Source organism: Lates calcarifer, linkage group LG15 (assembly GCF_001640805.2).
Source record: "Lates calcarifer isolate ASB-BC8 linkage group LG15, TLL_Latcal_v3, whole genome shotgun sequence".
NCBI lineage: Eukaryota > Metazoa > Chordata > Actinopteri > Centropomidae > Lates > Lates calcarifer.
The window spans coordinates 1,963,794-1,991,524 of NC_066847.1; the positions used below are offsets into that span (position 1 = coordinate 1,963,794).

The window sequence follows — 27,731 nt, forward strand, 5'->3', positions numbered from 1 at the left end:
GAAACGACAACTGCTGATCTGTAATACAACATCTGAGGAGCCTGGCAGTCAGTGCTGAGACTGTGGACACGATGTCCCATATGACTGACTGGAGGGGGCTGTGTGTGTGTGTGTGTGTGTGTGTGTGTGTGTGTGTGTGTGTGGCTTGCCTCTGCAGTACTGTATTTGACACGCTTCAATGGGACGTGACATTACATTGTGCTTTGTGTTGACCAGAGCTGGACAGCAGGGACTGTATCTGTCCACATAAAGTACACAGTCATTATCCAGAAAAACACTGAAACACACACTCGGTATGGACTTGAACTGGTGTGTTAACACACTCTGAAATGGCTCTAACACACAGAGAAAACACCCACATACAGACGCACACGTGTTCATTAGTAAGTCAAGATTTATTTATGTAGAAAACAAAAGTTACAAAGTGCTTCACAGAAAAACTAATCAAGCTGAAATGAATCATTAACAGATAAAAAGGAGCGTCTTTATTCCCACAGATTTGAACACACACTGTACAACAGACCAAGACCCAGACACTCAGAGACACACACAAAACACACAATGAAACAGAGAGAATCAGAGGTCAGAAGAAAAGCACTGAGAGGAGGAAGGCAGTGGGGCTGATCCTTGAGTTCCTGTGCTGAAGCCAATGTTCTCAAACGTTAAACGCTGTCTAAACATAAGCAGTCGCACAAGAACTTTGCCTGAATCAACTCCAGACTGAAAAAGACTCAATTCTAGTTGAAATCAGGAACGATCCGATCCAAGAACACGTCATCCAGATGATGAACCTGACCAGACTTTGAATGGTAACTTTCAGCAGCAAAAAAATGCAGAGGCTTTGATTACCAGCCCAAGAAGAGAATATGGGATGAGGATGAAGGGATGAATAGCAGGAGCAGGGAAGAGAGGGAAAGAGGGAGAGAAATTACGATGGGAAAGCTCTGGGAACAGGTCAAGAGAGAGAACAGGGCAAAAGAGGACAGAGAGACAGAGAGAGAGAGAGAGAGAGAGAGAGAGAGTGGTGGGAAAAAGAATAAAAAAAGATGAGAGAGGAGGAGGAGGAGGATGAGAGGAAATGAGCGACCAGGGAGAGTCACATATGGAGACATTGCAAGAAGAAGGGAGGGATGTTAAGGGCAAAAAAAAACACAGAAGGACGAGTGCGAGACTTTGCACTTTGCTGCGAGGGAGCGAGAGCTGCGTTAAAGGTGGTGGGCAGAGAGATGAGAGATCGAGAGACAAAAGGAGAGAGGGAGGGAGAGAGGAGAGCGGCAGCAGCGTTTCATGGAGAGCTGGAAACAGAGGGCGGGCGGACAGGCGGGTGGGCGAGCGAGCGAGCCAGAGGGGAAGGATGGGAGGGAGGCGGAGGGGAGAGCAGGGGAGGGGGGGGGGCGGAGCTTGTCAGCAGCCGCAGCCAGTCAGAGGCCAGCGTGCTGCTCTGCAGGGTGAATCTTACCCTGGCAACACAATAGAGCAGGAGAGAGAGAGAGAGTTGGAGGGAGAGAGACGGCGGACAGGTGAACAGATGGCTGACTGACTGAGAGACAAGCTGATCAGTGGACGACAGAGGGTGTGTGTGTGTGTGTGTGTGTGTGTGTGTGTGTGTGTGTGTGTGTGTGTGTCTGTAATGTTACACAAAATGTTCACTGTGAGAGCGAGAGAGCACAGAAACAAAGAGAAACTGAGAGAGAGAGGGAAAGGGAAAGATGCCCATGTTTGCACTGTAAAATAACAACACATCAGTTGTGTTGACACGAGAGAGAGAGAGAGAGAGAGAGAGAGAGAGAGAGAGACACTGGTGATGTCCAAAGATATGAAGTGTTTGTGTGTAAAAGAGAGTGGGGGACAGTGGAAAAGGACAGTGATGTAGCGTGAGGACATTTTGTCTCCTCACCCCCTTCCAGCGTCCCCAATTATCAGTCTTAACACTTCCTGTTTCAGCTGCTCGCTCAGTGGCGATCTGTCTGATCATGTGACTGCTCATGTTTCTTACCCCAGATCTGTGCAGTTTCTTTGGGGAGTATAATGTCATCCTGATCAGAACTATGGAAGTAGGAGCTCAGCTGTAATAGAGGAACTGCTGTGAGTCAGGTTTGGGTTTGGGTTCTGGTCTGGGTCGGGGGTTAGGCCTGCAGCTGTGTGTAATCATTGAGGTTAGGAAATGCCAGTGTCAGAATTATGTCACTGACGGTCCTCGCAAGTATACCAGTATAAATGTGTGTGTAGTGTGTGTCCATGTGAACGTTGCACCAACATCGCTGTAGTGTCACCACAGTTGTGTTTGCAGGCTCTTTATCTCTTTGTGTCCTGACAGTCCACGCCTCGATCACGTCCTCCACGCAGCCCTCTGTCACATGCCCTCATTGTCATGTTGAAAGTTGTTTTATTTTTCCTGTGGTTCTTTGTTCCCTCGATTTTTAGGTCAGAGCACACGACTGCCACCGCAGAGTGTGTTTTCCGTGAACTGTGGGCAACAAAGCGCGCGTGTTAAATTTGCATTAAGCTGCAGATCAGAGCGCTGACTTGTTCTGGTGAGACTGAACGGCTGAATCAGGCAACTGTCTCCATGTTGGAACAAATCTGTCTAATAACCCGTTTCTGTGGATAGATAAAACGCCGCTTTGACACCATGATAATAGTAATGGCTTCAAGTTTTAATGAGATTCATATCAAAGGGTGCTATTGTTATTAAGACTGAAAGTCTCTTTACCCTGACGTCCAAATGGCATCATTACCCTCTTGCCCTCACCTGTTTTGAGGATTTAAAGCTAATTCATCCAAAATGAAAGCAGCTCTGTCTCTGCCTCCTCGGGGTTTAGTCGGGAGCTCTTGCAGGTATGAGTTCCCGCCGGCTCCACTTCTGAGGCTGAGTTGCATGCGGTTGAATCATCCTCACTTAGCAGTGATTGTGCGCAGTGGGAGTCGTGGAACATGTGCTTCTGTTTTAATCAGACCACCACTACACTGCAGTCACACTTGACACAGCAAGTGGTTGTTAATTACAGAAAATATAGGCTGTGTGAAATACTGAGTACGAGCTCAGAGTATTTTGTTACTTATGGATAATCTATGACGTGAAGCGTCCAGAGTTTTGACTATGAATCATGTTTAAGATTGGAGCCAGTGGTTGGACAGAGTAGCAGGAGAAAGCCCTGAACACAACAGAGATGTATTTGTAGTAAATGGACTGAAACATATAAAATCACTTGTTGAAGTTACAGTTGTTTCCAATACAAATCAACTCGTTTCAAGTGTTTTCCAACAGTCAAGTTCATTTTTCTTGATTCAAATGCAAGTGATGAAGGAGTCTGTTGTAATGTCCTACTGCACTGGAACTTAATGACCAACAGGAATGACTTGATACGATGGAGATTTTTTGCAGTGTGCTACAGTCTGTTTCTGTTTGCTGATAGATTTCAAGGCAAAGGATTTTCTTCTTTTGGCACCACTCGGGGCTAAAGCTTGTCTTTGGTCCACAGAAAGCTGGCCGGCTTCAGTTTAAGATCCATTTTGCTGTGAGGATCTATCTGCTTGGCTGTGTGGTCGAGGGCCCACCAGGCAAAGCTACTTAACAGCAAATCTTGTTTAGCAGAATCCTCTCAAAATAAGAACCTCTATCTGTATCGCTCCGTCTCCTCGGCCGCCCTCTTTTCTCTTCTCGCCCTTTCCAAATCGTGCTAACACTGACACAACATGACTGCCATTAGCCGCAGCGCTAACACCGCCGCGTGCTTCTTAACTCACCCTTTACCCTTTTGCTTCACTCAACCACTTCCCTCAGTGCAAAGCTTCACACCAATTACCGACACTGTTGATTAGCCGACGTGTGCAGAGGTGTGATGCCTCCGTGTGTCTTCTGACATGCAGCTCAGGTTTATACATAGTTTCTCGCTCTGAGAAAGAGCTTCGGGCAGCTACAGCAGGTCCTGTGCACTTGGTAAAGACGGGGGTGCTTGTTTTCTCAGACCACATCCTTTGGTTTTAAAGCTTTCTCCATTTGGAAGCCAGAGTCTGTAGTTTCTTCACCCTTTTAATCCGTGACCTCGTGAGAGCAGCTGCTGGGTGAGCAAGTGCAGATTCAGTGGTAATAACTTGCTTTGACATGAGTGGTTGATGGTTGATGAACACTGACCTCACTAATCGATCAGGACTGAGTGTGTTTTAGAGAAAAGAACCTTCATGTTTGTCCTGGCCAGGGTCAGACTCCTCCATCTGACGCTGTAGGAGTCAGCACATACGGTGGAATCAAGATGGTCATTTGTGTTGGCGTCACAAAGTGTGTCTAAGAATCAAAGTGCTGATCTCAAAATGTGCATGAAAAATGAAATGTAAATGTGCCTCCTCCCTCTCCTCTACCCCTCTCTGACCGCTTCAGACGTTGCGAAAGAAAGGCTTTAACGGCTGCAACAGCCCCGAGCCCGACGGCGACGACTCCATCGACCAAAGCCCGCTAAACGACGACAAGTACCGCAAGACCGAGGACCTGGACAGCCTCTTCAAACGCTACGGCGTGAGTACCGTCACACTTTTGTCACCTTATCTAACCTACCCTTTCTCTTCTTCTTCTTCTCTTCTCTATCTACCTTTCTCTCTCTCTGTCTGCCCTCTCCCTCTTCTTTTGTTTGGGGAACGAAGGCTCTGAACAAGAAAGAGCACCGGGACTCTGAGAGCCCAGACCCCGAGGAGCCCTTCTCCCTCACCCCCCGCACTGAGGAGAAATACAAAAAAATTGACGAGGAGTTTGATAAAATGATGCAGAACTATAGGCTGTCAGTGAGTACCCCCTCTGTGTAACACTGCCCCCTCCTCATGTTGGTACCCTGCTGCTGCCGCTGACCAGACAACCGGAGGTTTTCCGGCTGCGGATGGCGGCCTGACTACTCACAGAGCACTCGCCTTCACTCCTCCTCACCCCTTTACCTCCCCCACTTCACCTTTTACCATCAGCACCTCCCCCCACCTGCCAAATCACAACCCACAATCCCCTCTGACGGTGTGTGACTGAGCAAGAAAGGTAGGGCAGAGTGGCCGAGCTGACTGACTTAGAGGCGTCGACGCCCAGGAGTCCAAAACCCAAAGATACACATGGTTTCGTTTGAGAAGCTTCAGGTATCAAAATCTTTGTCAGGTCATCAACAAGTTATTATTCCTGTTTTTATCTCATCTGTCTCATCAGTTACACAAATATGTAGAAGATGTCAGTTTTCTGCTGCTCTGCAGATGTGAACTCGTCGTCAGAAAAAGCAGTGGAAGACCAAATAGGTCACACTTTACTGTGATTATTCATGTGAAGTTACAGTCATCACAGTGTGGAGCATCCTCAGGAGTAGTATGGCTTTAATACACTGTTTCTGATGCATCTGCAAGTTCAGTAATGTACAAGAATAAACAACAGAGCAGGAGAAGTGCTAACTAGGTCCCTAGTTTTCATAAAAGTTGGCATAGCAACTGATATTGCAAAGGGAAATGATGCTTTATGGTAATAATCAACACATTTTCAGCATGCCTTTGAGCGCTCGGATTGCTCGGCTGAAAGAACCAATTGTGTAATACTTAGCAACACTAAAGAAACGAGTGTGCAATTGAGGACAAGCTGCGAGTGTGTCCCTGACATTCAGCAGGTAACACAGAGAGAGGCAGGGTGCAGCTGCTAACCGGCCGTCGTTTACAGCATTACTCAGGTCAGTGTAGTCCCGGCGTAGTCCTGCTCCTCTGCCTGGATCTGCTCCTGACATTATCCAGGTTCTGCCTCCTGACTGGCGCTCGGCCAAACCCCTTTTACCGCTCCGCTCCTGTGCCAATTTCTCTGTGATTCATTTTTTTCCTCCGTGCTCGATAATGCCATTAATGTCAGTTTAATGAGTAGCACTCAATTTACAGCCCCTCTTCCAGTCTGCCAGCGCCTCCAGTTGGTCACTGGGGATGGGACGGTCACGCTGAGCCGCTGCAGGAGAGCGGTCGGCCCTGATATCTTTAATGTGGTTAGTTAGTTTCACCAATAGCTGCTTTGCCACTGAACACTGTCACTATGTAGAACTTCCACACACTGCTGGTGCTAGAAGAATATATATATATATTAAATAACTGGTGGCAGAAAACTAGAAACAATCAAATGCTTCTAAATATAAAACTACAACAGGTGGTAAAAGTAACTGTTTTGCCACTGACTTGCTAACATCTCAGATACACTGGAGGAGGCCTAACAGAGAAAACGAGCCGTCTCTTAATTTAATCAGCTCAGTGAATTTCTTGACCCGGCCTGCGTCAGCCTCTCTGTGCTGTGTGAGCGCTGAGCTGAAATGGCCCTTCAAAGCTTCCCTCAGAAAAGGAAGCGGCGGCAGAGGAAGAATAGAGTTCAATCTGCCTCCCCTGGAGAGCTGCGGCTCTTGGCGCTCGTCGATTGGATGCTAGCCGAACGCCACTAGCGGGTATAGCGTCCCCACCCCCATCACCGCGCTGCCCCTCAGTCTCTCAGCCAGTCTGCCTGCCTGGTTTGCCCAGCACACCTTTCACAGGGCACCAGCAAACGGAAGCATACAGCACCACCCACCACTCCTCCCCACAGCATCATAATCCCCAGCATGACAGCTAGGGGCCGGGATATACAAGCTTAATCCCACTTGTACTAAAATACCTCCTGAGGTAGGGAGAGAGTGGCGAGGGAGGACGGGCAGGACACTTGACTAGACGAGCCCCAAGCGAACGGATCTGTTCCTGTTACACTGGCACTGTGGTAGGCGAGGAAACCAGAGGGTCTCTGGTTTGATCCTGTTCTGGCTCTGAGATTTCAGTTTGGGAAATTGAATAAGAAATAGGTTTCCTCCTTTAACAGCGACCTCCTCTGTGCCCTTGAGCAAAGAGCCGAACGTCTTGAATGTCTCCCGTAGAGGCGCAGAATGAATGTGAAAAATAAAACAAGGTGTTACTAAAAATGCTGCTTGAGCTGCACAGTTAATTTCATCTAATTTAGTGTCGGATTTTTTTGGCTTTCATAATTAATAATCAATAAATTCTTGCATTTTGTTCGCAGTACTGAAGCATTTTAATTTCACTCCAAATACCACAGATCACAGATAATGAATCATCTCGAATGTGAGACGTTAAAGTTAAATCTTCAGGTCAGATTTAATACAGGAAATAAAATATATACACAAGATAATAATAATAATAAAGATAAAATACAACATAAAGTATGTAATAGACACACAGAGTAACTGGATGAATAAAATCAGCTCAGTCGAGTGTTATACTCACAACCATTTGCCTTAATAGACTCTTTGTATTAAAGGAGAATCATATAGGAATATGTTTTCATCAGTAAACATTAATGACCTCGGCTGTGATATGATCATTTGCGGAGCTGCTTCTCACAGGCATTGTATTTATGTGCTGGGTGACCCCTCGGCCCTGCACTGAGCTGAAAACAGGTTTTGTAATTTCACACCGTGAAAGCGTCTGAAATATAAACATTCCTGTTAATAATGAGTGTTTGGAGCTGCAGATAAAACAGACTCACACCTTTCAGAGAAGACGACCAGCCAGCTCTTCACTCTTTATTCAGATATAAGGGAAGTTGGGGGGGGTAAAGGAGGGAAAGCAACAACTAAAAACAGATTTACTGGTCAACTGCTGCAGCGTCTAAAGGTCACCCAAACACTCCTCTGAAGGAGCCTCTGTGCTCAGCTCCACAGCTGCTAACAAATAGGATGCGACAATCCTAAAGTTGAAAAAGGAAAATAGAAAAAACTTTCAAAGGCTTCCAGGACAAGAGGGGAGGGAGAGAGAAACTGGGCCATGAGTTTAATTCATTCTGATTTACCCTTGCATCCAGGAAACACAACCTTGTTGAGTGAGCTCCTCTGAGGGAAAATGGGTTAGCTTTCTCTCCCCTCTTCTCACAGAAGAGGCCTCCAGCTTCCTCACACGAGTCTCCACTAAAGCTCCTAGTCAATTATTTACCTAACAGGTTGGAGGTGTTTCTCTCCTATGGTTCTCTTCCTCTGTGTTAAACCAGCAGGATGACGGGCAGAGCCCAATTAACCCTCCTGTCTGCTATTAGGAGCGCTGGAGTTAAATGGTGTTGGAGTGGGTAGATGTAAATTCACGTGTAATTTGCCAAAGACACGGATTAATGCTCAGCGGAGCACAGTGCAGAGCAGGGCGAGGACAAATTTAAAATTCATATTTAGACAAGAAGTGAAGAGGTTTTGTAGTTATGTCACCAATCTCCTAGCAACCAGCAGCTAGCACCATCATGGAGGTCTCCTGTGGAGAAGTGGCTGAGAACAAATTATGACTAAATATATTACAAATAACCAACAAGGAGAGAGAGATACCTGGAGAGGAGTGTTGCAGTAGATTTGGTCAAATAAATATAGATAACTGTTAAAATAGCTAAAAAAAAGCTATAAATATCTTTATTGTTTTGTCAAATGTATTCTTCTAAAAATGTTCAAAAAGAAAAAGAAGAGAAAAGATAATCTGCCAGATAAAAATCTAAAATGTTCCTGTCAGTTTTGGATATGATGAGCAGGACAGACTCATCTAAACAAGACGTGACAGGTCTGATTCTCTTAGAAGAGCTAAATATCTAAACAGTGAAATGTGTTCGGCTGCAGAAAACCCTCTCCCCCTCCACGCAGCTCTGTGAGGATAAATCCTTTCCAGTGCTGTATGCTCCGTGTTTACACACCTCCATCCCCTTTGCACTAACCCCTCATCCCCTCATCCACCCCTCCATTTATCCATCCCTTCCTTCTACCCTCTGCTTGGCCAGTGTGCAGTGGTGCAGTGCTGTTAGCTGCTATCTTCACCTGCCCTGGTCACCACTTACAGCTCAGTCTGTCCTTCACAAACACACTCTTTACGCTGTGATGGGTGAATTTAAAATCGGACCGTTGGAAGAGTCAGAGGCTTTCTGTGGTTAGACAAACCAAGCAATAAAATATCAGAATTCATTTTCTAATCATTTCCCTGTAAATCCCAAGAGTCATCTCGATGTAACTGTGCAACTTTTTTAGGAACTAAAAGTTAAACATGAAACCCAGCGAACGCCTGTGCAGCCTAGAGTTTTAGTGTCACAACAAAGTGTAAAAAAGAGAAATTTGTCCACTTGCACTCAATTGAATTTGACATATATGGAGAATAAAGTGTCCAATAATGAATTAATAATATATGAATATTTAGCTTTGAGCTTTTCTTTCAAAAAAATCCCATTTTAATTATAATTAGACCCAAAACACACAGTTCTTTCCACACAATAATTAGGAAATGAGTCAGACTTGATAATAAAGGTTTGTATGAGAGCATACGTCTCCTTCAGCTTTAGTCGGACCCATATCTTACTCATTTTTCCACATTTTTATTCTCTTTTCCTTCCTTATCCCCTCAAAAAAAAAAAAAGCATTGCAGAAGGAAAAAGAGGCAGAGATCAAGGGCAGGAAGGTGCCCTCGTCCTCCTCTGTGTTAAACTGGGTCCCAGGCAGTTTGAGTACAGTACAGAACAGCACTGGCCCATATTCTATTAATAGAAGTCCTTCTTTCAGATTGAGTTGGAACAGGGTGAAATGGGTCAGATGGCTGGACAACCCGAGGTCCTTGCCCTTGATTTTTTTCAGGACCCTGGGCTGTCTGGAAATCCACTTTCATAGGTCAACTCAGGTAACAAGGTCGGCCATTCCTACATTTAAAAAGACTCTGAAGAGAGAGGTAGTGAGCTACATCCTCAGAAATCTCAGCTATGTTCGATGAGGTGTTAGATGAGGGGTTAAAGTGGCAGAAGCTGGTTTTATGAAGCGAGCTCCTGCAGTAGAATTTAACATGGAGGGTGATCTCGCTCACAGCAGGATGTTTCCGAACGTTCCCGGTGATGAGCACATGTCAGTGGGGGAGGTGGGATGTAGCTGGAATGTGACATGCACGCCATGAAATGTCACCAATAACCCGATGCAATAACCCGCTGCTGCTGCTGCTGCGACGAGTTTTAACCTGGCATGAGACGTGAAAGGCGACACAGCTTTTTGGCCTTTCCACCAAGTCACCTCGCATGCTAAAACCGAGCGTCTGTGTGAGTGTGTGTGAGAAAGATTTGACGTGTGTGTTCAGTTATTTGAAGAGTTAATTTCCAAAACCATCTATTCCCATTACCTCAAACGACCTGTTTCCAGTGTTTCTGCTGCTTCTATGCCACTGAATGCAGATTGCAAACACCTGGTGCTTTCAGATTGATTTCCTGAGGTGACAAATTGTTCATTGTGATTCATCACTGATCTCAAGTCATTCAGGTTCAGTTTTAATGACGTGAACTGAAACCCATCACTGGCTTGAACGTTGGAAATCAATTAGAAAACCTATGATTAGCATGGATGTGTCTTTTCAGTTCAGTATCTAGTCTGCAGGATCCAGTTTGGACAGTTTCTGTAGATCTGCTAAACTCCTGATCAGGTCTTATTTTATCTGTCTGAGTCCTTAAACCAGGTATTTTTGAACCATGTTTTTGGGTGTAAAAGATTGATAGGGATAAAAATCTTTAGTCCGTCCACTGAAGAGCTCAGACTGTAAAAGTACGATCCTTTTTGTTCAACCAGAAACATCACTATATATCACTACCAGACTCCATTGACAAAAACAGGAATTTTACAGTTAGTGTGTTTGTGTTACTGTGTGGTGCTTTTACTTAAAGAATCTGAATGCTTCTTCCACAACTGAAGGTCACACAAACCAACAGACTGAGGAAGTGAAATTTCTGAAAACAAGTAGATTTTTGTCAGACACAGGTTGAAATATTCAAAGCACCAGCACATTTTGTCTCCGGGGTTTTCAGTTCTAAAATATGGACGAATGATTCTATTCACCTTTATTGTCCTTGGTCAATAGGACATATAATATACACATTTTAATGCTAAAAATTCTCCATCTTGTCATTTTTGACTCACTGAGGTGGGAAAATCTCTAACTGTAGTTTTCAACAGAAATGAATTTTTCAGGTGTTTTCTTGAGGTTCGTGTATTTTGAAATGATAAGGCAGATTGCTGTGCCAGAATCAAGAAAAATGAATTCATTTCAGAAAATTCATAAATCACTTAAATTCATTTGTGTTGGAAACAGGTTAAGGTGGTATTTTTTCACTTTTTATAAAATGACAGTTTATACAGTTAAACCTGGTTTTGGAAAAACTCTTCTCGTTGTGATTGGTCGGTTGTGACTGTGTGTTATTTCACCTGCAGGCTTCTTTGCACTGCTGCTGATCACTAACTGATCACCTGTCTATTACTGTGTGTGTGTGTGTCTGTAAATGTTCACACCACACTCTCTAAGCCCCCCCCCTCTTCCTGTCTCTCCACCAGTCTACAGTCCCACAGCCCACCTTCTCCATGCCAGTCACCGTGCCAGTATCCAATCAGAACGCGGCGGCGGCGGCAGCCCTCCAGTTCAGTAACAACCCCGGTGGCGCCCTGGTCACCACCACCTCCTTCGTCACCTCCACCCTCACAGACCCCCGCCTCCTGTCACCACAGCAACCGGCTCTGCAGAGGAACACCGTGTCGCCAGGGTTACCACAGCGACCAGCCAGCGCAGGTAACAGACTGCTTTGGTTAAAACTGTGTTTCTCTGCAGGTGTGTGGATCAATAATCTGTGGCACAAATATCCAGTTCCAGTGCTCTCAGGTGCTGATTGATCGGTTGGCTATAGCTTCGCCATTTGTCGCCGTAAACACCATGTGATTCAGTTCTCCACTTGTAAAAACCTCTAACAGCAGTTTGAAGAAAAGAGCTCCACTCACAAAAACTTCTTCAAAAGAAACCCCAAGAGAAAAGACTGTGTGCCGCCCACACTGTCTGATTGACAGGTGCTGTCTCGCAGTGCGGAAACAACAAAGCAGACAGTGTTCAAAAAAGAAAGAAACCCAGATTCCTGTTTAAATTGAAGTTTTAAAGGAGAGCTTCCTGTTTTTAAAACAATAGCCACATGTCCACAGGCACATCAAACGCACCGTCGGTCACTTTAATTGCACCTCCAGTCCACACAGGCTGCAGAGATCGATGGAAGACTTTGTCACCCATCACTTAAATTGCCTTAGAAAGGATCTCTTTGCAGTCAGTTTGGCAGAAGGAACAATCACAGTGAGCAGCAACACTTTCAGGGCACGCAGGGGAAGGTGAGTATTATATTAAGACAGATTTCTAAGAAACGTGAACACATCCTCCCAAGGTAGACAGAATAATGTGAACAGGCAGGGCTGAGCAAGGCCAGCATTTTAACACTGAGATTACATAAACATCATCTACCAAATTAGATCAAAGAAACTGATTATATATCTTCTCCACATTATTGATGTGTATCACACATCATCAGATAATGCATAAACACTGGAGAAGGACGTGTCTGCAAACTCCAGCTCTTTTCCTCTTGTTGTTTGTTCATCTCATGAGCTGATTGTGGATGTTTGCAGTTTGCAGGCCGGCCTTTGGACGATCTTCCCTACATGTTTAAGTGCTGATTGCTAAATGTCCCTCATAGCAGAAATAATTTGAGCTACCTTTATGGCCATGGTTGTCATGGTGATGTGGTTAGCCTACTTGAAGACTTGTTCCAGGTGGTATTTTTCTGCCCTCTCTGCATGTCGAAGCACAGTTTATGTAACGTCTGGGTTTTATAAAGAATTTTTCTGAGTTGACAAGCAGCAAAGTGACCGTAGAAGTGAGTGTGAGTGTGTGTATTGACGTTCTGTCCGCCCTGCGTGCTCGGTTACCTGTCAGTCCTGTTTGCTCAAATAAGTGCACACTGCCTTATAATGACAGAAATCCATCATTTCTTTGACTGAGCCTGGTGCACTCCTGTGTGCGCCTGCTGCCTCTGTGTGGCAAACCAATCCTTCACCCTCTGACTAAAAGGATTTGTGCCCCATTTTTGCGTCTCAGACAAGGTTACTTATCAAGCTTTGTTCCGACCAGTATAATCTCATTGTAAGTCAGAATTAGGTGATGTAACGCGCAACAAATGCATTACAGCATCTTTCATAACATGCCGTTCTCCGAGGCAAGAGGGTTTCACATAGCAGTAATGGACGCCTCCCTCCCTCCTCCCCCCTCCTCATAACCTCAGCAGTGCAAATACTCTGCTGTAGCCTGCTATGCATCCCACATTACCAGAGATGTATTGGGTTCATCATGCTTGCTTATTGGTGTTTTTCCATGCGTCAGTCCAGCCAGATATTTTTCAGTCACCCCTAATGACCCTGAGTTTCTCAAGAGCGTTTGAGCCAAAAACCCAATCTCCACCACGAGAGGGAAAAGAGGTGTCAGCAGATAAAAATGCTGCCTGCCATTTGGGGAAAAGTGAGAATAATGTGTGAATAAAGACGATAATGTATAGACGCATTGTAGTGTGCTGTTAAGAGACATTTTAAAGCAGTAGTGATGAGTTGTTTCAGGGCAGCAAAACAAGCTGCAAACACAGCACTGTATTATTACATTAGGTAAACCCATGTACACATCAGGCAGACAAACCAAAACAGTGAGCTGAAAGATGCTAAAACATGTAGCAGGGTTAGCTCAAAAGCTAATTTACACCCTAAATGTGTCTCTACCAATGAGTCCCAGATCAGGTCAGCTGTAGGCTGCTTCATTCATGCTCAGTGCCACTGCAGCATCAGCTACCAGCTGAGTAAACCCTGCTGACGCCCAGCGTCCACACTCCTCCTGATGTGACTGAAGCCTAGCTAGCTTTAACTCTGCACCGTCATGTGTTTGTGGGGGAGGGGGACTGTCGGTTTTGACTCTTACTTCCAGTAAAGATTGTGCATTTTAAACTATCTCAGTATGAACCTCAGGTTAATCTTTTGTTTCACTATTTTAAAAAGACTGTGATGATTTTTTTTTCCCTCCAAATATGAGACAAGGTACCATTGAAAAGTGGTGAAACCGGCACTTAGAAATTATCTGGTAATGTAGAATTGAAACCAATTATGGTCCTTCATAGAGTGAAGTGAGTTTCGATAGCAGTGGCACTTTTTTAATGACATACTTGATTTAATGATATTTCTTTCAGAATGGAATACGCAGCGTTTTAGATGAATGCTGTTCAGATGAGCGCTTTGATAGGACGTTATTTTAGTGCTGTTATATTTACTGGTCGTGCTGTGTTTTCCTGTTGCAGGTGCTCTGTTAGGAGGAGATCTGGGGAATTCAAACGGAGCGTGCCCGAGTCCAGTCCGTAAGTAAATCTTTTCCTTCCTCACGCTTCACATTATTGAGAAGAAATGACTGCGCTGAGATGAACATAGAAACGCTCACACGCTACTTTAGCTCACCCACCCTGCTCCTCTTCCCTTTCTGTATTTTCACTGGACTCTTAAAAGGAAATGATTTTTGAGTCTGACTTACAGACAGAGGGATGCAGAATATTTTCTGTGTGGCAACAGGCTCAGTCTCACGTCCACAACTCACACACAGACTCGCACACAAGCACGAAAACACCTGTTGACGGACGACAGCTGATGGTCACAGTACAAGCTGCTTGTAAACAGTCCAAAGAACAGAATGGGTTTCAGGTTGTGAGAGAGAAACAGGAGGAGAGTGCAGGAGAAGAGGAACAGAAACTGAACAGAAAAACTCAGCTGGTTTTTGTGTTGTTTTGAAACTAGAACTAAGTTGAACACGTTAAAATTCATCAATATTACAGACCCAGGCTGTTTTCTTCCAGCTGTTATGTGACAAATGCTTCTGAAATCGAGCTCAACATTTTGTTCCTGGCACCAGTTTTGTCAGCTCCTTGAAATTCAGTTCTGGACTGATTGATGTTTTTGCCTCTCAAATTGAATGTCAAGTTGACTTCACTCTTGATTCACAACAACGTCAGACTGTTTGCTCACATTTGCTGTTTTCTGTTTGAAGGAGAAAGGTATTTAGTTATTTTTGCCTGAACCAATCAGCAGCAAGTGACATATCTGTGATTTTAAGCCAACGTGAGTGCAGCAGTGACTCGGAGCAGATCATTTCAAACGTTAAAAAATGTCCATAGAGAGAAAAAAAGGAAGAAATCCAAGTTAAAAAGCTCATTTATGAAGAAGTTAGCTCTGAAAACCTCAGCTAATCTGCTTCATTAGGACTGTGTGGGCGTAGTTTGATTAGATTTGATTGACGGTGACCAAACAGCCCACAAACTGTCTTCAGAAAAAAAAAGAAAAACAAAAATTTCTTGAGAATTGATCAAAACTGTTAAAACCCTGGCAGAAGAATGTAGGATCCTGTTACTGATTGGAAGAAGTTTGTTCACTTTTTTCACAGTGATTTTGTGAATTTGAATAGTGTAATCATAAACACCGGCGTTTGATTGGTTGATTCTTTGTTCGTTCGGGGGCTGATTCAGACGTCTGGAGCTGGGAACCAGCTGATTCAGTCTGAGCACCAGGAGCCAAGTGTCTGTCAGAAACGTCTCATTTTTGCTGTAACACTGATCCGTAACTTTAAAACCTCTGTATCCTGACACGCAGTCAGTTCACTGCTCCTCCCCCCACCTCCTCTCTCTCTCTGCACCCCCTCCCTCCCCCTTTCATCCTGTCTCTCTCAGCTGTTCCCCCTCGTCTCCTCTCTGGAATAATCTAGCGCCCCACCCCATTCACCACCTCCACCTCCCCGCCCCCAACCCCCACATCCAACTGTCCCTTGTCTTGGCACAGGGCTCTCCTCAGAGGTGACTTTGACACTGGCCAGAGCTCTCCCCTTAAATCCCATTAGCCAGGACAGATAGTGCCAGCCTGCCTGTGGTAATAGATCTGGTGGGAAGGTGTGTTTTTCCTTCTATATTCACTTGATAAACGTATTGTCTCAGGGTGAGGTGGGCCAAAACAAATCAATACATTTATATTAACTTCCCTGTACTGTATCAGAGGAATACTCCAAAGCCAAGTTTCAATATTGATATTAGTTTTTCAGAGATGTTAATGCAAGAGTGTGTGCTCTCTACGAAACGCCGCTGCCCTCGATCAGTGCACGTTTGTGTGGAAATTAGTCAGAAAGAGGAAGTAAAACACTGTAACATCACGAGATCAAATCACTACTTTCTGAACATGACATCACCTCATGAGCTCAGTATTAAGTAGAAATCGAGGAATGAATATGAAGATTGCTCCTCGGCAGTGTTGATTTTGCAGCTCATGGAGGAGTCGACAATCTGTGAGAAACGTCCAGCTCGGTCTCTGATTGGGAAAAAGTCCAACTCGCTGTAATGATGTGATTCTTAATTGCTCTGGTTTAGTTTTTGCATGTTTTGCTGTTTGGAACATTCAGAAAGTCAGAACCTTATCATCGATGTTACACTTGAACTGGAGCAGACACATTACCACAGCTGCTGTCAGGTTGTCGGTGCTTCTGTCAGAGTGCAGTAATGTTCTGATGAATTCATTCAAACTCAGTAGCTGTGGTGAACTCTGAGTTTTCATATGCATGGACGTTTTTAACTCCTGTATGGGATCAGGACGGACAGCAGGACAGAAACCAACTCATCAATCAATCAGAGTTTTTGAAACAGTATTCCAGAGATTTCATGTGACTTATTCCATCTTACTACAGAATAATCGGATTCATTTTAATTGGTGATTTTTTGGAAAGTTACAGTATAAAGTAGCTCCCCCTAGTGGATGAAGAAACTTTTTGATCACGCGTTACTCGACTGTGTTAAAGAGGATCTGAGCAGATGAAGGATGTTTTGAATCCTTATTCAAACAGTAAAGTGTCTTGTAACAGTGGACGTTGAGTCATTGGGTGGTATGGACCTGTGTGTGTCTGTTGGTACTATCAGAGGCCCTGCAGCTCGCTGTAACAGAGTCACGACTCCTTCGTGTGTCGAAACATAAAACCTCCTCATCCTAAAGCACAGCTCAGGTGACCTGATCCGGCCGCTGCCTGCTTCACTCTCTTTGTCCTTTATCCCTTATCTCTCTCTCTCTCTCTCTGCCTCCTCCGCTCTCATTTTCTCACTTCCTTCTCGGCTCGTCTTCTCTTTCTCTTCTCCCATCTCTCTCTTTTTTTGCTCCCTTTCTTCCTCTCCTCAGCTCCATTTCCTATCCACATTCCCTCTCTTCTTCCTCTCCTCTGTCCATCTCTTTCACTTCCATTCATTTTCAGCCCTTCCCTCCTCTCTTCTCCTTTCCTCTGCTGCCCTCCTCCTCTCCTCCCCTCTCTTTCTCCCTGTCCTCCTCCTCCTCTCTCGGATCTGTCGTTCTCAGCTGTTGTCCAGGGACTCGGGGCTCCGGGAATGTCACCATTGACGTCACCCGGCATTCCACACATTCCCACGCCCACCCTCGCGTAATAGGAGACATCACACACACACTCACACACTCACACACTGTAGGTACTCACACATACACACTCACACACACAGGAGCACATGTAAAGACCACAAAAAAATACATACAAACAGTCAACGTATATAAATATCAACATGTTTCTGAGACTCACTCACACTCTCAGAATAGGAGCATATTCATGTCAACACACACAACCTCACACACACTCACACACACTATACACCACAAAATACAGGCTCTAACTTTATTATTACATTTTAACAGAGTCAGAATCAGAACAAACGGACGTTAACTCTCCTAAAGCTTTAAATGGTTTTACTTTTAACAGGTTTCTGTGCAAAATATAAATACTACAGCCTCTTGACTCGTGGAGTAACCTGCTCCAAACACATGAAAGTATTTAGGTTTATGTTTTAGACTTCGGTCAGTTCATCCAGATTTTAAAAAACATATCTGGATAAGTTGTCTCAGGTTTCCCAGGTTTCAGCCTCCGGGTCAGTACAGTAGAGGTGAGTGGGATTTTCTTTGTTGCGTTCGGAGCACTGAAGAATTATGTTTAAAATGTGAACATCAACATTTCCCTCCAGAGACAGTGTCTTGGTTTCACTCTTTAATCCACAGACTTCACTGTCAGCAGTTTTTACAGCGAGGTCTGTGGATTATCTGGACGAATCGAGACACTGTTACAGGACAGATACTTCCACTAAAATCAAAACATCATTCATCTCCATTGTACTGAGTGGAAGCCTCTCTCTCCACAGCTCAGCAAACAAAACTCAAACTGCCTCCATCACTAGAGACCGTTAGATTTGTGTGAGAGAGTGTGTTTTTTGTAATTTAGGTGAACTAGTCCTTTAAGCAGGTGAGCTGTGTGCGTCACCTGAGGCCTCCAAGTTCACTGTGGTAAGGATGAGGCTGAGCTGGAGTTAATATCGTGTTCCCTGCTGCATTTTGTCACATTTCTGTGTCCCAATGTATTTTTCCAAAATTTATTGTTGCACCCTGAACACTTAGTTTCAAACAAGAATGCATCTGGGTCTTGTAAAAATAACTTTAGAGAACATGGAAACACACAAAAATGTGTAAAACATCTGCATCTGTGGGTTCCAGTGAAATCATTACTAGTGTAAAATACACACACGCAACACACAACGATGCCAGCAGGCATTCAGTGTTAGCTTCAGGGGAACCTGCTAGACGTGCACACTCACTGTCACGCTGTGTGTGTGTGTGTGTGTGTGTGTGTGTGTGTGTTGCGCAACATGCACTGAGCACATGTGTGCGTCACTGACTGATGGGAATCTGTTGCTGGTTGCGTTGTGCTCATGTTTGTGGGTAAAGGAAGAGGGTGGCGGCTTTATGGTGACCCCGAGTTATGAGAGTCACACACACACACACACACACACACACACACACACACACACACACACAGAGGGTCACAGGATTTCCCAGATGCACCTGATGCAGGGAGGGGTCACTGCGTCAGCAGGATCCAGGTGATCTCACTGGTCAGAAACCTGTTGGGAAACAAATTCCTCTCCACTCTGTCTCCTTCTTTCCTTCCCTACCTTCTGTCTCCTTCTTTCCTTCCCTACCTTCTGTCTCCTTCTTTCCTTCCCGCTCTCCTGAGTCCTTGTAGTTATTCTTTGTCTCTTTCCATCCTTCCCTCCTCTTTCCTTCCCCACCTGCTTCTTTCATTCTCTACATCTTTTCTCTCCCCCTGTCCAATTCCCAGTGTCCTTCCTTTTTTCTTTTCTGCCACTTTCCTGCCAAACTCTTGCCTCCTCTGTCGTTCCATACCTCCCTCCCTCTCTCCACATCCATCCTGTTAATTCTCCACCTTGTCTTCTTCCTTCCCTCCATCATTCTTTTCTTTTGTTATTTGCCAACACTTTTCCTACCAACCCCTGTTTTACCTGCAGTGTTTCATTCATTTTATTTCCATTCGTCCAGCAGATTATTTACAGCACATCTGTTCTCCTTTCTTTCTTTCTCTATATGCATCCTCTTTTTCCCTCCATTGCTACACCCTCAAACCTCTCCCTCCTGCTGCCTCCCTTCACCCCCTCCTCCTCCTCCCACCACCACCTCCATCACTCCTCTTTTCACTTTTTCCTTCCCGCCTTTCTTCCCCCCTCTCCCTCCCACCGAGCTGATAGCAGAGGTAGTGTTCGCCGCTTGTTGTTGTTGTCAGGTTTAGTTCAGGGGCTGTGTGTGTGTGTGTGTGTGTGTGTGTGTTTCCCTGAAGTGTGTGTGACTGAGATGAAGCAGAGTCACATGCCGCTGTCGTCTGGAGGCGGCGTCATGGAGAACTGCTATCTGCTATCACACACACACACACACACCCTGACTCTGCCTGTCTGAGGGGAATACAGCCTCTGTGTGTGTGTGTGTGTGTGTGTGTGGTGTGTGTGTGTGGTGTGTGTGTGTGTGTGTGTGTGTGTCTGGGCTGGGAAAGTCCCTGCTGTCCCCCTTTTATACACTCTGTGACTGAGTCTCTGTTTGAACCAAGGTCTTGTTTTAACCTAAGCAGCCCGGGCAGGCTGCTGTCTGCTGGAGTCTTGTTGTCATGACACCCAGAGCCCCACCCCACCCTCAGCTTTATTGAAAAAGCTCATTAAACGTCACATAAAAACAAAAGTATGTTTAAAAGTATAAGATACAGATGATGTTTGTTATTTTGAATGAATCCATCTCTGCATAAGAAACAACGACGCTGCAGAGATGTCATTTTCTGACGTTCTGTATTTGTAGTGTGTGTGTCAATGAGCCACTGTTGCACTGGGTTACATGTTCCGTCTTTACCGTGAACACACACAGTGTCGTTTGTTTTGATGCAATCCCACATACAACTTCCTGCTGCCCCCAACACCCACTGAGGCACCGAATGTAGATTAATCCACCGCTAAAAATAGTCCCTCAGAAACACACAGTTTCCTCCTGTTTGAGTTACGTTTTCTAAAATTAAAGTGAGTCTCTTGGAGCTCAGAGCCACAGGACAGAGAGTACCACAGCTAGTAAGCAGGAAGTCAGAAATTACTGACACATTGTTGGTTTTGGTGAAAAAATCTGCAAATGCAGAGAAATATTTTCTAGAATCATCAGTTATATTGGAGCTCCTCTCTGTCTGGTTTCAAGATACTGATCCTCAGGTAAAGCCTTGAATTAAGTTGGTTTATATTGGACATATGTTTCTGGAACACTAAGTAGCAAGAATGCCAAAGACATCAGATCATGAGAAAGAAAGGCTTTGCATGCTGGGGTGTGATGTAGGTGTTTCATGAGAAAGCCAAGCTTTCAGCACATGTGTTGGACAGAAACTCCGAGTCAGTAACATGCAGTTCTTGCAGGCACAGATGGGAAATAAAGGTCACAACTGTAGTTTACAAGGTCCAAATGCACAGGAAGGTCCAATAACTGTGAGTTATCAGAAGCATGTTGAAATAATGTCACTACATGTTCTCTGAGAACTGGACTCAGTGGGTTAATAACAGTCCAAACTGACTTGATATCAAGGATATTTCTTGCAGTGTGAAATGGAAAGAGTCCAGGGACAATTGTGTGTGTTTGTTTTCACTGAGCGCTGAGACGACTGAAACAGAAGAGGGACGACGTAGACAGAGTGCAAATAAAATAGTTCTGGAGAGAGCGCGACACGGTTTTGATGTTGAGGAGCTGCAGAGAATCAGAGCGCCGCCAACAAACACTGTTTGAGCTGCAGAGACGATGAGGAGCATGTGGTGCGACAGAGCGATCCAACTCGCTAATGAGAGCACACAACACACACACACGCACACACAAAGAGCTGAATATACACACTCAGGCAGACAATTACAGGCAGAGTTCACAGGTAGATACAGATACTAAAAACATCAAAACACATGAGCACACAGCCTCCTCATTCCTTCCCTCTGTCTCTCTCTGTGTCTCTCCAGCTAACGGCTACATCAGTGCCAGGGCCTCCCCGGGCCTCCTCTCCGTATCCAACGGCAACAGCATGGGGAAAGTAGTCCCGGCTAAGTCTCCGCCTCCGCCCAGCCCTCAGATGGTCAACAGCCGCAAGCCGGACCTGAGGGTCATCACCTCTCAGAGCGGCAAGAACCTCATGCAGCTGGTGAGTAGAACAGGGACTACGGCAGCCACACAGGGACAAACAAACTCACAGGGGACTGGACCGAGTCAGGATTTAACAGGAGTATAATCTGTGGTTTAAAGATCGTGTGTCTGATAAAAGAGTTTCTCCTGGCCTGTGTCTCTCCACCTGGGGTAAATACGTGACCAGAATGAGCCTGAAACCTCCGACAGTCGTGCAGTTGTACAGTAGGAGACAGTAATCATCAGCCTCTAATAGCTGCCTCGGGGTCTTTCTGCGTCACCGTCCCAGGAAAGATCCTCTGTTGCCTTGGACAGTGTATTATCATGGAACACATTCCCATGACTGTGACATCCCCCGTGACCGATTCCTGTTTCAGTTATGACCACTTTTGTTTTAGCAACCGCTCTGTCTGTACGTCTGTCCCAGTCTGTCTGTGATGACAGTGCTGATAGCTGTAGTAACATTCTCTAATTGTTTTGGGGCCGACGTCTGACACGGCTAAATTTGCAATATTAGCTCAGCAGTGTCTGAATTATTAGTATTTTTTTAATGAATCTTGCCCACTAATGGAGGCCACATCAGGTCACTTTCTGCAGCGATTCAGGGGCCGCTGCTCATGCTAATGAGGCAGTCTCACAAACGCACGTCCACTAATGAACAGGTGGCGTTCATCAAGTTTAAACAAGCAATTTACAACAACTTTGTGCAGGTTGAGAGTTTAAGAGAATGAGAATAAGGACACAATACAGTGTTCTTGTATGAGGCCCGTTTAATAAAATGTGTGGGACTGAATTCGTGCATTAATATACAGTGCCGTGCAGACGTTTGGAGCCTCTGTCATGCTGTAGAAAGAATGTGGAACCAATCAGGCGCCTCCCTGATGGTATTGCACGATGGATAAGAATCATGTTAAGTGCCTAATCCTGTGCACAGAACTGTACACACTGTATCAGGCTTGATTTATCAAGGTTAAGATCTTTAAGGACTGTCATATATAGAATATGATCGGCTCAGGTTAAAGAATGAAAGCTAAGCGTCTCTTAATGTGCCTCTCCATTTCTGCAACATCAGTTAATTTAGCTTTCTACAGCCAGGAACCTTTTAAACAAAAAAAAAAAGGTCAGATCTCTGTCGATATGAAGTGTACAGCAAAGTTAACGTGGCACTTAGAAGACACACATCCACAGACTAATCCCAAACAGACTTCTCAGGAATGATTAAACACATTTCATATGTAAATGTTATAAAGATATGAATGTTTCTTTCCTCTGTTGTGCAATTCAACATCTGGATCCAGTTGCTCTTCAGTCAGCCATCGATCAGTTTGGCTGCAGGAGTTTAAAGAGCCTTTAAAGTCAACGGATTTCAGTAACATTCATGTAGAAGTATCACTTCAGGTGTTACTGCTAGACTTAAGATGAAGTTCTTGTTAATAATGTTCATATTTTACTGCAGTTAGTTTTTGTAGAAACGTAACCGTCCTCTGTTTTTCACCCCCCTCCTCCACCGGCCGTGGCAGACAGAGGAAGAGCTGGAGTTGGTGAGTGAGGTGAATAGACTTCTAGACTTTTAGCCTCCAGGATGTGGTGTCAATCTCTGTGTGATCTCACTGAGCATGAGTGTGACACCGTCAGCAAACGCATCCCATCAGGGTTGACTCAGCGGCACCAGCGCTGTGACGCAAGTCGAAGTGAAGCCGTTAAAAAGTCAGAGCACACGGTGAACTCAGAGCATCAGAGCAACTCACAAACACTGGACAGATCACCTGGTTGTTCTGGTTCCTGGAGGACTCCCCACAGGCTGGACTCCTGTAGGTGGAGCAGTGCGAGACTCAGATCGAGCTTCAAGTCCGTCTGGTTATTCCAGAACAATACAGAATAAATAAGACGGGCAGGACCTGCTCGGCCACATGACACATCACAACACATTTGCTCAAAGCAGTTTACAGTAAGTCCATTCAAACCCTGTAGGAGGAGGAGATGGATATAATAGTCAGATTGATACCATTCTCATGTCTGTAGGTAAATATGAAGATACTACACCAGCAGCTGGCTGTTGCTATTAGCTTAGCATAAAGACTGGAAACAGGTGGGAACAGCTAGCCTGGCCCCAAAATTCATCTATGAGCACTGTTTGATCAATCCATACAAAAGAAAGGACAACTCAGGGTTAAGTGTAGAGCAGTTTCTCTCATCTAACTCTTGGCAAGAAGCAAATAGCAAATTCCCCAAGGATGCAACTGTTTCTTTAAGACTTGACCTGGCTTCATGTCAGAAAATACTGTCCCACCATCCAGTGTCTGCCAGATATATATCGTTTTAGAAGCAAAACACTGCTGCATTTTGTGACACAGAACATTTCAGAAGTATTTTTTAAAGCAAATCAACAGAACTCAACAAATATTAAAGATGCAGTAGAGTTACATTTGGGAGAGAAGTTATATTTGTGCAACACAGGAGAGGAAACAGTGAGGGAACCGGAGCGACCAGCTGACTCTCCACTGTGTGTGAAAGCTGCTCAGCATGTGCATGTTTGGTTTCATCTGAGTGTGGATGCTCCGAGGATCAGAGTGAGGGAAGATCACAAAGCCTCCAACGTGGACACAGACGGACATGTTGGAGTGTGACACGCTGACCTCTTCGGTCCTTCACACACACACACGAGACACGCATTCACATGCATGCTGACACGTGTTCACGCATATTTCCCTGCACAAATGTACACACACCCATTCCTCACACACACCTCACATTGTGTATTCATTCCTCACATACCTTTGCACACATTTACACACATACTTTTTCAATGCAAACACATTCTTACACACACACTCATCCCCACTCATCTCTCCTCTGTCAGCCTTGTCGATGCATGTGTTCCTGTCAGCATGATTCCCCAGCACAGCGATGCCTCTCATAACACCTTCCGCCGTGACGCTATATAACTATATAGCACCCGGCCCTGGCGACAGCGTTGCTGTGCCAACGCCACCTTAAGATGCGAGACACTTCTCATCTTGCACGCCGATGTTAAAGTGTCACACAGAAGTTGAATGCCTCAGAGAGAGCTGAGGCGCTTGGATCTTCTCACAGGGAGCGGAAACACTTCTGTCTGTGGCACAATGAATAAAACATCTTCCACTGCCCAACACAGACAAACTGAACTGATGGAGCTGTTGAATGTATCAGACTTCAGTTATTAAGGCTCAGTTGGATTTGTTAAGTGAAAGTTGAGAGTTGCTGCACCACTGCTGTGTAAAGCAGAGGGCACAGTTATACACAGATCGTGGATTTTGTTTTTATTTCAGCTAGAATCAGAACAAGCTGTGTTTATAGTGAAATAGTTCAGTAGTAACAGCGTAATTAAATTGTTCTCAGTCACATTACAAGGTTTCTGCATCCACTCTGCTGTACAGTGGAAAGCACATGCTAACTATTATCATTATTGCTGTTGAAAATGGATGAAGTCATGTACCGTGAACTCCTACACTCAGCCCTTATAAGGAGAAAAAGACATGATTCGTTGTGGAACCAGACCAGGTTTTTCTCACGACACGGAGTCACAAGGCTGGATCCAAAGATCCAGGAAAGCAAGAGCTGGGTTCACAATCTTACAAAGATGTTTCAGCATCTTTTGCGAGATTGTTTCCACAGTTACTGAGTATGTGAATCAGAACTCACCAAAAACCCAGACCACCAGTCGGCACAAGTTTTAGCATGAAGCACACTGTGCAGAGAGGAGATGCAGGTGATTGAGGAGTGAGGAATTTTAGACTTCATTACATTTTATTCATTAAATTTTCATGAACTCCAACTATTCTTCATATAGCTAGCGACCCCATAGAACACCCTCTGGCCCCCTGAAGGCCCCCACACCCTATTTTTAGAACCACCGTAGCAGTAATTACCTCTTTCGCTTCCAGTCTCCCAATGTTCAGCCTCCCCTGTCCATCTCTCTGTCTTCCCAGAATGCTCAGCGGCTAGGCGGATCCCAGGTTGCACAGCCGCTCACCACGCCAGTGGTCTCCGTGGCAACACCCAGTCTCCTCGCACCCTTCTCCGGCATGCAGACGGCCTACAACACCGGTAAGACAGACAGACAGACAGACAGGAGGTTTCAGGAGCTCAAACTGTGTCTGTCTGTCTACATCAGGGCAGGAAGGGAACGTCTACATCCAGAGACTGGATTCAAAAAACTGGGAAAGATATAAGATCAAGTCCAGTGAAAGATATAATCTGCATTATGTCATGAAAATCTTAAGTGTCGTGTAGAAAGACTTGAAAACGTCGCAGTGTGATGCCACAAACCACCATGAATATTCACTTTGTTCATTGTGTGAGAGCTTCTGGAATGATTCCACTTCAAAGGTCTCCATTAATATGGATTAGCTCTGATTAATATTGATGCACCAGAAAGTTGTATGATGTAAAACAAACCCCCCCACCCCTCCACCCTGTCCCCCGCCTCTCCACCTCCTCTCTCTCTCTCTTTCTTTCTCCCCTCCTCCCCCCGTGCCTCTCCCTCCATCCCTCGATCTCAGAGTACCAGCTGACGAGCGCAGATCTCACAGCGCTCCAGACGTTCACACCACCAGGGCTGGTGCCTGGCAACATGGCTGCCTGGCAACAGCAACAGCAACCAGCAGTCTCCCAGCAACAACAGCAGCAGCAGCAGCAACAGCCACAGCAGTTCAGCCTGGCGTCGCTCAGTAACTTGGTGTAAGCTCCTTTTTCTTCCTGTAACAAACTCATACATGAGAGTGGTTTGCCAGTGTCCTGACCTTTGACCTTTCCCCCTTTGACTGTATTAGAAGCACCGTGCAAGTCAGCTGATTCAGTACAGCCGCTATAAAACACACACACATAAAACACTGGAAGCAGCTCTCCCATGCGAAGCTGTAGCATCACCCCAGCTGAGGTTGATTCATCTTTGTGGTGACCTAGATACTCCCCCCACAGCTCTGACTCCCACTGGAGCCCCACTCTTATTTAGCTACTGGAGGAGAGGCTAGGCTGCTAGCTGTGTCATCACACAAACACAGTAATTCAAACTGTTCTTACTTACTGAAGTTCTTACTTCACTGCTCTTCTTATTTGGCCAACTAGTAAACAGTGAGTTAGTAATCAGTTAGCTTTGACCCGAACGCAAAACTAAACCCAGCCTACATGTCATGTAGATGTCCTCCTGCTGCTGCACCAGTGGCCCACCCACTCAGCTGTCTTCACTTCTTTCAGGTTTAGACTCGACAAGTTCCACTGTGGAATCCACACTTTCACGGAGAGAATTCCTCCCATAATATCACAGAGCTCAAGGTTTTGTGTGCGAAACAGCCCAAAGCCCAAAAATGTGCAGTTTACTGTGACACGAGACCAAGAAAAGCAGTGAATTCTCTCATTTCAGAACCTGGAAACATTGGCCTTTCTGCTCGAGAAATGACTTAAATGATTAATCAATCATCAAAATAGTTGCCAATTGATTTTATTTCATTTGAATAATTATTGCTGTTATAAGGTGAACTTTTTTGGGAATGATAAATATGAGATTTAGACTCAGATCTATTTTTATCTTCTTTCTTAAACACTATGAAGACATAGATAAATACACAGATAAATTACCAACGTGCCTGCCAACATCAGACAGCTCCAAAAATGTCAAACTTCATTTGTTACACAGTGAGATGCTGTTGTGGAGACTCATCTACCTCAAGTTCATAAAAGTTCAGAAGAACTGAGAACACCTGGTGTCTGTGCAGAGCCATGAACATGTAGTCCAGCCTCTGGTTTAGTTACTGTCCCTCAGACTTCATGATCAACTCATCTCTCCTCTTAAACATCGTGCTGAGCCTTCTGAAGCTTCATATTTTATCTGTTCAGCAGCTGAAGTCTGTTCTGCTTCCCTTAATGTCATTATACACATTATACAGTAGCACACAGGTTCAACTACACATGAGATCATGAAAACATTCCTGAGAAAAGAGGTTTCCTTTCTAGAAATGTGGGCCACAAGAGCTTCAGTTTGTGATGACTGCCCTCCACTGATTTTATGCCTTTGTATCTCTGTAATGTCTTCATCATTTTCAGGATTTATTAGGACATTTTTTAACAGCTTTCTCTACAATTCAAACAATTTAGAGTTTAATTTAGACGTTGCAAGTGTGAAAATTCATATGAAAGTAGCCAGAATTCTGATAATTGATAATATAACCCATATTTATCAGAGTTTATTTTTTGTTTAAGTCCCTTTACATACTTTATTTTCATTTAAAAAAACATATTGCATCTCTAAAAGTAAGCTAAGCTAAGTAAGCTAACCTTGCCTGA

General features: G+C 44.8%; 1 protein-coding gene across 12 annotated transcripts in view; it reads left to right on the plus strand.

Moving 5' to 3' along the window:
- The window catches only part of mef2d (myocyte enhancer factor 2d), an 81,027-nt gene that overhangs the window by 42,391 nt on the left and 10,905 nt on the right, over positions 1–27,731 (plus strand). For 6 of the 12 annotated variants that reach the window (XM_018678678.2, XM_018678685.2, XM_051075782.1 and 3 more), the window contains exons 4-10: positions 4,639–4,776; positions 11,349–11,580; positions 14,162–14,218; positions 21,251–21,429; positions 22,931–22,960; positions 25,379–25,496; positions 25,952–26,129. In XM_018678678.2, coding sequence (XP_018534194.1) covers positions 4,639–4,776; positions 11,349–11,580; positions 14,162–14,218; positions 21,251–21,429; positions 22,931–22,960; positions 25,379–25,496; positions 25,952–26,129 — 932 coding nt within the window. Of the gene's footprint in view, positions 1–4,378; positions 4,514–4,638; positions 4,777–11,348; positions 11,581–14,161; positions 14,219–21,250; positions 21,430–22,930; positions 22,961–25,378; positions 25,497–25,951; positions 26,130–27,731 lie in introns of all 12 variants that reach the window. The other 6 variants (XM_018678682.2, XM_051075783.1, XM_018678683.2 and 3 more) reach the window with 5 other exon arrangements.